Source organism: Mus musculus, chromosome 4 (assembly GCF_000001635.26).
Source record: "Mus musculus strain C57BL/6J chromosome 4, GRCm38.p6 C57BL/6J".
In the NCBI taxonomy this organism is placed as follows: Eukaryota; Metazoa; Chordata; class Mammalia; order Rodentia; family Muridae; genus Mus; species Mus musculus.
The window spans coordinates 65,168,262-65,181,676 of NC_000070.6; the positions used below are offsets into that span (position 1 = coordinate 65,168,262).

A 13,415-nucleotide genomic window follows, 5' to 3' on the forward strand; every position below is an offset into this window, starting at 1 on the left:
AAAAAAAAAGATTATGTGATTCATATGGAACCACAGTCCAGACTAAATTCCAGATGCTGTCTTATTGACAACTACTGGTGATGATATAATTCTTGATTTATCCTTCCTAAATTCAGTGTTATTTAGCTAGCCTTCCCATGTGTTATATGGCACACATGGCTAAAACTAGAGCCATAGCACCCAGGATCGGAATAACTTCTTGTACCTAAAATAGCATGGCCACTACAACTCATGAAACACATATTTTTTGTCTTTGTTTAATTGTATATTTCAATGAGAAAGACAAACCCCAGGGCCATTATTGAGCTATGCATATTTCTTTCAATGTGGTCAGCTGTACTATTTATCAATTGTGGTTTAAGTTCTACAGGAAGGAAGTTAGATGGTGGGAAGAGAAAGCTGTGGAGCCTAGATCTCCATAGTTGTGTTTGTGAAAGCAATAGTTTGACACAAATTGCCATATTGCTGTAATGGTACTTTTTAAACATAATATTATGCTTCAAGGTGTTGTGTTTTCTCATGTAGCCAAGGATGCTTCAAATTTTATGGGCTGCTCTGAATATAAGTGAACTCTGAGCTCCTGGTACTATCAAAGAAATATTTCCTAACTGTAAGAAAAGCCTGGGGGAAGAGAGAACCATTTGTCTATGAGTGAATGAGCATGTACTTACCATGTGCCATGTTGAGCCATGGCTACACAACATTGAACAGTACACAAAGCCAGGCATGAAGCTACCATGTTAAAAGTATCTACAAGTAAGTGGCAATGTGAATAGATGGTGTTCTGAAGACCTGGGTTCTGAGAATGAACACGATGGCTTCTAGACCTGGTGGAGTCCTGAGGCCTGAGTCATAATCCAATACATGTAGCTGACCTGGATAAGAATCGGGCGTTCCTGCACTGCTCTTCTACCCAAGTCATGTCTAAAGCTGATTTTCAAAAAGTTAAAAGATGAAAAAAATAGCAGCTATGTAATTCTGAATAAAATTTATCCATTGGAAGAGTAGAGGTTTTTATTCTGTGAACATTCTTGCCACTCAGGTACCTTTTGTGATGAGAGACACTATTTTTGAATGCCTTCTTTATTTTGTGAAGATTAGAAACTTCTACTTAATTTTATCTCATTTTAAAAATAAACAATCCAAATTTCTGATCAACCCTCTACTGCCAAAATTCTGATCAATGCTCTACTGCCCCTCCATTCTTTGGATCAATATAACACCTCCTCTAATCTAAATATTCACATGCTGTCCATTACATCCATTAGGGACTCATCATGACACTCACCTCACCTGGTCATAGTATCTTCACATGTACACAGGAAAAACTCTCAATCAGAAGTTATAAGTTCTGTAGAATGTCAAAAGGATACTGTTTTGAAAGTATATTAGCAGAGTTAGTAGACAGAGACCTCCCTAAAGTTATTCATTATCTCAGTGTGTTGTTTTTGTTGGTGTTATTATCATCTGCTTATTTTATTTTATTCATAAAACCTCTAGATTTTTACAGTATAAATTTTTTTCTATTTCCATATTTTTTATGACCAGTTTCTAGCTATAGTGTATGGTAGAATCTCAATGAATGTTGATAGATGGAAGTTGGAACCAATGATTGAGTGACTAGAGAAGAAGGAAGTTGTGATGCAAAGAAAGGATAAAGGCCAGGAATGGAGGGAGGAAACCGAGGAGTTAATGAAAGAATGTCTTGTTCAGTAAGTGAGTGAAAGAATAGCCAGTTTTTCAATTATCTTTGTTGCTGTTATATTTTTCTTGCCTAGGGGTCAAACTTCCATATAAAAACTATCATTTCAGAAAGCAAACATTCAAGGTTCCAAAAATTTAATATACACTCCAAGAAGTGTGCATGTGTCTTTTGATAAAGAGGAGAGGCAAACTTAGCCATTTATAATGATGAAACTAAGCAGGAAAATAAATTCCAGATCATTTGGGCCCTTGGGATAAAACGCAAAATTCAGGTTTTAGAACTGGTCACAGCTTGGAGAAAGCTTGTTATTTGGAACAAGAATATGGACGCAATAAACATTCTGAGGTTTATCTTGCTTTGATGGCTTGCCTTGTGTAGCTTTGATCTTTATATTTGATAATCATTTTCAAATGGTTTGGTGTGTTTTGAAAGTGAAGTAGCGGTTCATGAATCCATGGAGTTCCTTGGAAATGGCAAGCTGCAATTGAAATTTGGAACTGGACAGTGCTGAGACTGAACCTTGTTTTGTGAGCTGGAGAAACAGGGTGACCCTTCGGGTGAGGAAGGGGAATACATACACTGACAAAGTGTTCAGAGCCAGGGTCATTGATGGAACGCTAGTCAATGGGAGATGGGCCCTTTAACTTCACTAGCAAGTTCAAAAGAGAACAATACATCTTGGGGCCTTATGAGTTGGCTGCTCTGCTAGTTACTTTCTGATACACCATCATGCTGAAGTTTAGATGTTTCCATCTATGTTGTATATTATAATCTCCATTTTACAGGTGAGGAAATTGAGTGTCAAAGAGATAGAAACATGTGTTTGAGGTCAGAGGGCCACAGCACAGAAGAAGAAGGAGTCGAATCCCTCTGTGTCCGTCTTAAAATAGCTATCTGCTTCTTGTTCTTTTAACCCAAAAGAACTGTTTTTAGCTTGGCCCACTCTCAGCTCAGACAAATGCTTCACAAATTGAGGTCACCTGCACATGTCCAGCACCGTCCTCTGTGACCAGCCTGCACCCATCAAAAGCCCAAGGAGCAATATAGGAGAATAACACTCTCATTTGTGCAAAGAGAAAGTCATCTGAAAGGTGACCTGCTTTTAAATCTGAATAAAAATCAGAGCACATGAGATTTGACCTGGGCTTCTGTGAGCCATACCTCTGACCACTCTCCATTCAAAGGGATAAATAGGTATACCAATCGACTGTGCTTCTAGCACTGAAGAACCTTGGTCTTTCCCAGATTATTTCCCATGATTTCATGTAAGGGCTTTGTTGTTGTTTTGCATTTTGAATGTGGTTCCCTTTTGCTTCTTTCAATAAAACAGGCCCTGACAGCTCTCTCATTCAGATTATTACAGAGTTGTACCATCTCAGGCCAGTGCATTTAGGAAATATGTTGTTGGCACTAACTAGCGAGTGAGATGCATAAAGAAAATATTCTAATGACAGTTGAGTTGAGAGAGCTTTGATCTCCCTCCAGAACTGCACTCATGGCTTTGAAATGCAGTTCTGGCAAAGGGGTAAAGTCTGGGCGCCATGGCAATCAGGGCTGGGCCCCCTGAAACAGACATTCCTGGGGACCCACAACCTTCACTGTGGCATCCAGGTGCATGAGATGTGCAGGAAGAAAAGAAACACAGCTTTTGGGGAGGGGACCTAAGTTTAGCAGGGGCATTCCTGTATAGATTGCCATTTCTAAACACGGTTGGTTGTGTTATTAGTGGTATTTTGGCAAAAATGGAGGATGTGGCAGGAGTGGGGGCCTGTGATTGTGGTCAAATGTGTTTGAGAACACTTCAAGTACTTTCTGTCTTGATCCTATTTTGTTTAATTTAAGGTTATGAAAATGTTTGCAATCAAAAAATATAAGGTTCTCAACTTATTCAGGAAAGCATTTCTTAGTGACAAAGATTTGGTGACTCTTTTCCTTTATGTATGTATCTGCTTTCTGTGCATTTAGCTTTTAGTAGGCTGTGAGCTGGACAGCAGCGATGTAGTTCACATGCTCATTGAAGAGGTGCAGACTTTAAGCTACAGAGCATGAAGCAGGCTGTATGTAGCGAGGTGAGATGTGGTTAAATACACATGCAAGTTCTCCATGGGGCTGTCCAGAGCAGGGAGATGAGGGGTGGCCACCGTCCCTATCATGATCAGTTTTCCAAGCTATACAGCATTACAAGGAATTGTTCCTACCTGAAGCAAGAGGTGATCTCACTCACCAACTTAAAGGTTCTGACATCAAAGATCACATGTATATAAGCCCGGAGCATCAGATCCACAGCTAGATTCTTAACCCTTATCCTTCTCAGAGATATAAGACCTCAAGCAGATCACCTCATTTCCCTGAGTCCTGAGCTTACTTGCTCTTGTTTGATGCTATGTGATTCAAAGGACAAGTGCCCAATAGCTTCAAATCCTTACTTTCTCTCTGTGTATTTTTGAGGAAGGTTTCAAGAGGCACAGAAATTACAATGATTTTGAACATAACTGTTTGAAGCCCATAGTCTCATGAATTAGATGGGTGCTCAAAATATGAATAAAACACAAACCAGAATAATAAAGATTAGAGTTAAAAATAGTGTTCATATCCTTCTTTTCAGCTACTGGTAATGATGAGTTTGGAGTATTGATCACAACACTAACTAATTACAACTTTATACAACTTTATTAATTTTATTACAAGTTCCCCTCCAGTAGTCAATATCACCTTCTAGGTTTCATATAATGCCAGGTGGGTCAATGGAGCAGGTATATCACTCAGTGTGTCTCTAGTCTCTCTAACACTCACGAGAAGTAGTGTCTCTGATCTATGAAATATGGTTGAAAGTGGTCAGGATAGGATATATGGAGTACCAAACTTCTTCATAGGGGGAAGATTTTACATGATTACAATTCAGGAAGGTATATTGTATAACAGAAGATGGACGATCACAGATATGCTTAAGGAGGAGCTATACATAGAAAACACACATGGGGCTCTGGGTAATGAAACTGTGCCACTCTGCATAATTGAAGTTGCAAGAGGAAAAAGACATTGGGAAAGAGACATTGGAACCTGAGACTTGGAGAACTGTGCAGAAGGGAACTGGCAGCTTCACTTCAGGAGGAGGATTAAGAGACTAGAAATGGGGAAGCTGTATTGTATGTTCTACCCTTGTACTGACCTGTCTCAGAGCTAACAGGCTATACACAGCCTTGGGTCTCTCTGCCCTCCTCGGTGTAACACTAGCAATGTGTAAGTTAGTGAACAGCGTTCAGAGTTATATTGTTTTCTTCTAGAAGGTAGAAGTTACTTTTTAATAATTTTGTCAAATTTGAAATACATGTACGTGGCTAATGTGTTAGTTGCTTTTCTTATTACTATGACCAAAATATCTTGACAGATGCAGATTATAGTCGAAAAGATTCATTTTAGTCCATAGCATTGCAGGGCTAACTCCATGTTGCTTGGCCTCCTACTGCTTAGGCAGAGCATCAGGAAGCGGGCACATGTGGTGGAAGAGAGCTGGTTACCTCATGGCAAGCAGAAAGCAAAGAAAAGGAAAAGGACCAGGTACAACCTTCAAGTGCCCTTTCAGTAATCTCTTTTCTCCAGCTAGTCTCATCACTTCTCAAAGCTTCCCAAATTGTGCCATGAACTGAGGACCATATCCAAACTAGTCTTTCCATAGTTGCAAAACAGAAAGTCAAGAGCAAAAGAACATCGTTTTCTTTTGTTCGAGTTAAATATACCTATACTATAATCTTCCTTCTAAATTTTCTGGTTCTGGTGCCTTCTCCTCTGTCTACTGCCTAAAGTGAAAACTGAAAATACATCATCTTCAAGAGATTAGCAGATGGATATAATAAAGAGCCACACAAACTCATGTGTTCAAAGGCTTCCTTGAAGCCTTTGGGAGACATCCAGCTTAGCTCCACATTGGTGGAAGACCTCAGTCTACAGGGAAATCTTTTAGTAACAAAGCTACTTTTCCCTTTGGGTGGATTCCCCCAAACAAGAGAGACAGGGAGGAGAAAGGCCAGTGGGTCCAATAGCCTAACCCCTTTTGGGAGATGGAGGCTTCCCAGGAATGAGAAAGCCCTACAATCGAGCCAGGGAGAAGATCCAACAACCCACATTTCTGCTTTGGGCTAGGATGAATACCACCTCTTGAAAACATTGGCTCTGCAATTACCACTGAATAAACAACCAATTAAAATGTCTCCTCTTCCAGTGTGTGTCTTCCTCTCTTGAAACTTTTTCATCTCAGATTATTGATGCAGAGGTGTCTTTCTCTAATCAAGTGTTTCTCTTATGTCTAAGAGGCCATTGAAGGAAAAGGGGGGAGAGAGAGGGAGAGAGAGAAAGAGAGAGAGAGGGGGGAGGGAGGGAGGGAGAGAGAGAGAGAGAGAGAGAGAGAGAGAGAGAGAGAGAGAGAGAGAGAGAGAGAGGGAGAGAGAGAGAGTTGCTCCAAGAAAAAATCTAGGCTCCACTGTATTCTCAATCTTTTCTCTGCATTATTTTTCTCTTCCCCATGGGCTGGGGTCATCTTAAAAAGGAAGGTGAGTCAGTATTTTAACTTATAATTCTATCCCCAAAATTATCCACGATAGCCTGTGTTTGCTACCTCTGTAATCTTTTCGTCTGACTAGTCATCAAAATGAAGATCATATGGACATTTGGCCTCATAGAGACCTATGACGGGAGTAGCCAGAATGCAGTGGCTGTCATATATTTCAGATTGGGGTCATGATGAGTCAATGAAGCCTGTGAGTCAGCAAACACTAACCCTGAGACCAGGACCTAGGCATTTTAGCTTCAATGCTGGCCAATTTAAAGTCAATGCTATCAGTTTTTATGACAGGCTCACTGATACAACACCCTGAGCTGAAAACTAGGTATCAAGAGATGAACAAGACATCTTCTCTATACTCAGATAACTTAAGAAGATGGTACATGGTGTATGTCAACAGAAATACATGAACACATTTCTAACCCTATCCAACAATGACTGTCAGCTACTCATAAGGATTCCTAAAAATCAGGATGACAGACAAGAGTCAAGAGGAGGTAGCAATGAAAATGAGCACAGAATAGCATATATGTTCAACCAAAGCAGAGAGCAGAGGCAGCTTCCCATACTTAGCATTTCTGCTCTGGTGAGTGAGTCTGTCAAGGCTATTATCAGATAATCCAAGATTACTATTTCTTAAGCACACAGAATATGTGTTTCTTTAAACCTCCCTCTCTCTGACTCATAGCTTGATCTCAATGTCTCTCTGCTTCTCTGTCTCTCTCTGTCTCTGTCTCTGTCTCTGTCTCTGTCTCTCTCTCTCTCTCTCTCTCTCTGTCTTGTCTCTCACTTTTTGACACTGTTCTTTAATTTTTCCTTTCTCTTTCCCCCTCTCTCTTCCCTCTCTTTTGCCAAATCTCTTACCAACAAATTTCTCCCCACATTGAAAAGACAACCACTATAGCATGAAGAGTTAATTCCTTTCCAAAATATGACCACCTCTAGACATGACAGCAACCTTAAGCCCAAAACATCTTTAGTCTATTTTGCACATAATGAAATAGATTTTTACAGAACGCTGAATGGTCGATGGGTGGCAGCATGATGCCTTTGTGGGAAGAGAATACATTTCCGAGCTATCGAGCATTAACATTGAACCCCAGCACCACATCTTTGGATGACTTATTTTAAAACATTGAACTACACATTTCTCAGAAAAAACAAAAACAAAAACAAAAACAAAAAACAAACAAAAAACAAAACAAAACAAAAACAAACAAACAAACAAACAAAAACCTGCAATGCTTCCTTACAAGAGTAATGTAGAAATAACACTACCTACTGCATCTCCCCATTTTCCAAGTAGATGACCAAGGCCCCTAGTGAATGAATGAGAGAGAAGCCAAGACATATTATTTCATTCATGCTCTGCATTCCCAGTCTATTCTTCTAGGTTGCCCCCTCTTTAGTCAAAATATCATAGTCCTTAAAAATATAAACATTGGGTTTTCAACACATCCAGATTCAAAATTGGAACCAACTATTCATAGCTAATTTAATTTGGTTTTCTTTCAGTAAAGTGAAAAAAAAAACATTTTCAGAGAAATGCAATGATATGATGCTTACAAAGGGTTTAGCCACTGTGTCCAGAGTAAGAGCTCTTGATTATGTGGGGAAGATCCTGCTGTAGTCACAATACTTTGTGGGACAAATGATAACAGCCAAACTCACTTGTATGTTTCAGAGCCTACTTGGATGTTAATGAGCTAAAGAACATTCTTAGACTGGACGGATCAACACATCTCAATATTTTCTTTGCAAACTCTTCAGAGGAGGAGTTGGCAGGAGTGGCAACTTGGCCATGGGACAAGGAAGCCCTAATGCACTTGGGTGAGTTTTAGAAGTTTCTTCAGAAGGAACTTAGCGTAATAGTTTGGATCTCAGTGTGAGGAAGACTTCAGAATAACCATAATGGTGCAGGCAATAGTGGTGGGAATAATTCATTTGTTAGTTTAATTCACATAATGCTAGTATCTCTGATGCTACCTCTGGCAATCAAGCAATCCTCTGAAGGAACTGGCTTTCTGGATGGGAAAAACTCTTAGACCCAGAGAGCATGAAGGGTTTATCCAAGGTTATACAAGTAGTGAGGAAGCCTCAATTAGAGTTCAAATTTCTCCTGTATCCAGAAACTACATTCTTCTTGTACCTCCTTCTTCTTATTCATGCAGATTTCTTGGCCTGGAAACCACATTAATCTGGCATAGCTGGGCTAAGACAATCCTGAAAGATACCAAAGAAACAATAGGAACACAATATATAGGGACTTCTTTCCCTCCAGGTTCTGTCCACCAAAAACCTAGGGGAACCTTCTGACATTTAAATTATGTATATTCATAAGCATCACATCAGTTTGTGCAGGGTACTCTTTAGAATTCAGACATGGCAATCATTCCTGAACCAGTGGTTATAGAAAAAATTACAGTTCTTTGAATTTTTATTTCTTCTGTATTCTTGTCCAGAACATGTCCATAAATATGTAGAGAGAACATTTTTATTTATGTAGACTTGAAATTATAGTAGAGGCACAAATTTCAATTGTGTTATTTTAATGTTCCCAGCTATCTATATGTTTCCATAATACAGGAGTCTTACAATTACTTCCTGTCCTACCTTTTTTTCCCCCACTTAAGAGTAACAAGAGAAAAGCTGCTCTCTGGTTTATTTACACTTCACTAAAGATAATTATTTTAAATAACCATTCTAATATTCCACTGAGAAAGGCACTACAGTAGGTTTAGCAGTTTTCCCTCATAACATTCTCTCATTGTTTACAACAATGAGTTCTGATGACTCTGTGAGATTCATGATTTGAGAATTCCTAGGCTCAGCAGAATGGCCCTGCTGGGTGTACTCTCAGCTGAGGATGGTCAATAGTAACCCAGAGTCTAGTAGCTACTCTTCTGGTTAATTAGAAGATGGTGAAATCTATAACTTCAGCTGAAGAAAACTGTGATAAATTGAATTATGGGCTTAGTTCTCTATTATTTCTAGAAGTGTGAAGCTGGAGTGTGTTAGAGACAAGAGAGAAAAGAAGTGAGAGGGGAGAGAGGCAGATATATATATATATATATATATATATATATATATATATATATATATATGTATATATATATACATATATATATATATATATATATATATATATATATATATATATATATAGAGAGAGAGAGAGAGAGAGAACACTTTTTTCTAAATGATATATATGTACAAATAAATGTATCATCCACCGAGTCAAGTCTGACCTTCTAAGGAACTCTTTTCACTTTTGGTCATTACAAATGGGGCATGCTATGGGCATCTAGTAAGTAGTGGTGATTAAATCAAATATTCCACCGTGGTCTCAACAAAGAGTTGGATGCTCTAAAATGTCTGTAATGCTTAAATCAGGAAACCCTGAAATCTGAGATAAGTGATGGATAGATAGACAGGCATCGGACATGGATAGGTTGTGAGCAGGAGAACTCATACAACTAATACAAACTTGAAAATGATTTCCTCTTATCACATGCTTGGTATGGCTTAGGAAGGTGATGCTGGAGTAGAGGCAAAGGCTTGGCTTTTCTCAGTCTTAGATGGATGGCCTTATAAGAATCTGTTCTTGGATTTGTTGCCTAAAATGTTGAAGATGCAGGTTAACTAGATAGCCTCCCAGGGTCTTTCTAAGCTGTGAAATTTGCTCTTATTTTAAAATAGCATCCAGAAGATTCCTGATCAGCATCTGGGGATGGCTGACAAATGGGTAGGGCTTCTAAAGTTAAAGAGAAATACTCCTGATGATTTCATAAATGTCAGAGCCTGGCTCAAGGCCAGAAATGGAAGAGGCTGTAAATCTATAGCATGTTATAGTATTTCAGGATGATGTCAGGCTCGAGCTATTTCACCTTTTTAAGAGAAGCAGTGAAACAGGACTCAGGGGCAAGTGCTGTCATTCTGTAGGAAAGGGTCAGTTGGTGTAGAATGAACAGAGCCAAGCTGGATATTTAGTTTGCTGTCCTATCACCATTCCTAGGCTGGCGCTGCCTCTCTTATCTGCAAGGCTTTGTAAAAAGACTGTGGGCCATTAGCACTGTTGTAGATGCTTAGTTTAGAGCTTCCTAGAGAAACAAGTCTGTTTCTTAGGAGAAACAAGAGCAGTGTGAGGTAGGAATACTACTAGCAATGCCATGCTGCCTCCCCTGGCCAGCAAGCTGCCAGCTCTCCATCCTAAATGCAGTTGATCATAAGCAACTCCAGTACAGTATCCTCAATCTAACACAATTTATTAGAACCATATTTTTTAGCCCTCCTTTCCTGCTGTTACACCATTATCCTTGGAAAAAGCCTTGGGTGGTAAAGGCATTACTTTTCAGATTATGACTGACAGAAAATAATGGAGAAAGATTTCCTGTCTTAATTTCTTTTCCTCCTTCTTCTGCCTGACTTTGTCAACACACACACACACACACACATACCACACACACACACACACATTTTTATCTTTGTGTAAGAAGTCTCCAAGCAATTAAGAATTTGTAGACTCCATGTGCCTGAGGACAGACCAAGCAATTTAGTCTGAGACAAAACTTGCCTTACATCTGCTCTGAGCACGCCATTTCAACTGTACAATACATTAGTGCCTTGTCCTTCCTCCATGAGACACTTAACACCTCTGCTTCCAAGGCTCTCATACCTAAGTTTTAACCTTCTCTTAAACACTTCCAGGCTTTAAAGTTTAAATATTTTCCTAGCAACCTGTATGCCAGTGTCTAAGATGCACAGGGAACAAGTACTGTTAATTGCTTCCACTGAAGTTGGTTCTAGTTTTACAAACTCTGTGATGTTCTCTTTTTGGTGACATGAGGCATAGTCATTTATTTCTCAATACAGAGCAGGCAGATGAGTCACCCAGGTCTCTTTTGAAAATGCAAATCCTGATGCTACAGGGCAGAGTTAGGGTACAAACTCATTTCTGCTAGGTTTATAAGTATTTTCTATATACTTTGTTCTATATACTTTGTTAGGTAGACAATAAGTAGCTATTTCATATCTGTCAGGGGTTACTCAACCTCCTTGGAAGTTAATTAGTTATTTCTCACAATGCTTTTAAAGATGTGTTATCATTCATCAAATATTCAACACATATTTAATCAGTACTTCAATTACATTTTGTTGATGTAATAAATCATTCAGGCCAAAAGCAACTTAGGGAGGAAAGGGTTTATTTGGTTTTTGCTTCCAGGTCACAATCCATCTTCGAAGGAAGTCAGGGCTTGAACTTGAGACAAGAACCTGAAGGCAGATAGCATGAGGGACTGCTGCTTGCTGACTTCTTCTCTGGCTTCCTCTCTTACTAGTTCATGCTTAGCTTTTGTATTACCCACGCCAACCTACCAGAGGAATGGTGCCACCCAGAGTGGGTTGGGCCCTCCTGCATAAACTAATAATAAAGAGAATCCCTCAAAGACATGCTCGTAGACAAATCTCATCCTGAAAATGCATCAGTAAAGGTTTCTCCTTTCAGATGACCCTGAACTTAGTCAAGGTGACAATCAAGTCTCACCAAGACAATCAGATACTATATTCTAGACTCAACCCAAGAATGTTGATTTCAGATTCCACCGTCACACTTCTCTTAAGCAGGGGTGGGTCCTTTAGGCTCTCTATGAATGAATGTCTTTATGTTTAAGTTATGATATGATAATGGGAGCTGTCCTCCTTAATGACTATCTGCAGTATCTGAGGACACATAATAAATAGTCAAGAAACATCAATTGCTGTTATAAGCAATCTTTTAGTAGAGTACAACCCATGGCTGACTTTCCTGAATGCCCTTGCTTTTAGAGCATTAGAGATGAAGGCAGGAGATTCAAAGATAGTAATCAAGTTGCAGGGTGTAACAGGGTTAATGAAGGCAAAATGAAAGCCAGAGCTGAGGAGTGTGAATCTGTTTGAGGCATTTATCTATATAGCAGGATTTGAAACAAATGTGACACCTGGCATATACTACAATCTAAGGTATAGGTTACAGAAGAAAGTCCATTCAGGCCAGAGATCACAGTCCTTACCAAAATAGTGTGTTTTCATCAGTTCAGGTTCAGTTTAGGCAAGTGCAATTCCTCTGAAAGGGTAATGTTCCCTTTTCAAGCATGATGCAAGGTGATTTGTGATACTCCTATCAGTTCTGGTAACCAGTCACTCATAGCAGAGTTCTGACAACCCAGGAACTGTAGGGTCATAGAGTAAAGTAGACTGTCAGTTTAAGTAAGTAGCATATTTTTCTCTTTGATTGACTTATGGGCTCTTTTAGCCTGAAACAGACAGTTGCCTAATGCTCTGGTTTTCTCCTTGAAGGCGGTATTGTCTTGAACCCATCTTTCTATGGCATTCCCGGACACACCCACACCATGATTCATGAGATTGGGCATAGCCTGGGCCTCTATCACATCTTCCGTGGCATCTCAGAAATCCAGTCCTGCAGTGATCCCTGCATGGAGACAGAGCCTTCATTTGAAACTGGAGACCTCTGCAATGATACCAACCCAGCCCCCAAACACAAGTTTTGTGGAGACCCTGGACCAGGGAATGACACTTGTGGCTTTCATGGCTTCTTCAACACTCCTTACAACAACTTCATGAGCTACGCAGGTAGGGTCCAACACATCCCTGATTGTAGCCCAGTTTGACACAGGACCAAATGTCAGACTTGGGACCTAGTTCAGGTTAGCCTTGAACTAACTGCTCATTTTACTAAGATGGAGACTTTTCTTTCCAAGCAATCAGAATAACATCTAATTCATGAGCATTTCTGAAGTACAAGAGAGATGTTATGCGTGAATGTATACCAGATGGTTGAAACCAAAACCAGCAAATCCAGGGAGAACTACAGGGGACTGATGCTGTGGGTCATCTGCTCTCTACCTCTGCTTTCTTAAAAAAATAAAAATAAAAAAAAAAAAAGAAAAGAAAGAAAGAAAAGAAAAGAAATACACACAAAATAAATAAATAAAAACAAAAAACTTTCTACGTGGTCTGAAAGGTTACTCCTAGTTTTTTAGCTTTCCTGTTCTACACTAGTGGATTGTTGAAGCATTTTATTTAACTGGGGTCTTCAGTAGATAAATATAATTTTCATAAGTTCATTTTATCTTGGAGGCTGGAGAAAAAGCT

The 13,415-nt window shown here is 39.4% G+C and overlaps 1 protein-coding gene across 1 annotated transcript in view; it reads left to right on the forward strand.

Moving 5' to 3' along the window:
* Window positions 1-13,415, forward strand: part of Pappa (pregnancy-associated plasma protein A) — a 233,336-nt gene that overhangs the window by 44,088 nt on the left and 175,833 nt on the right. Inside the window, exons 3-4 of the mRNA NM_021362.1 lie at window positions 7,948-8,093; window positions 12,600-12,893. Of these exons, the coding sequence (NP_067337.1) occupies window positions 7,948-8,093; window positions 12,600-12,893 (440 nt within the window). The remainder of the gene's footprint in view (window positions 1-7,947; window positions 8,094-12,599; window positions 12,894-13,415) is intronic.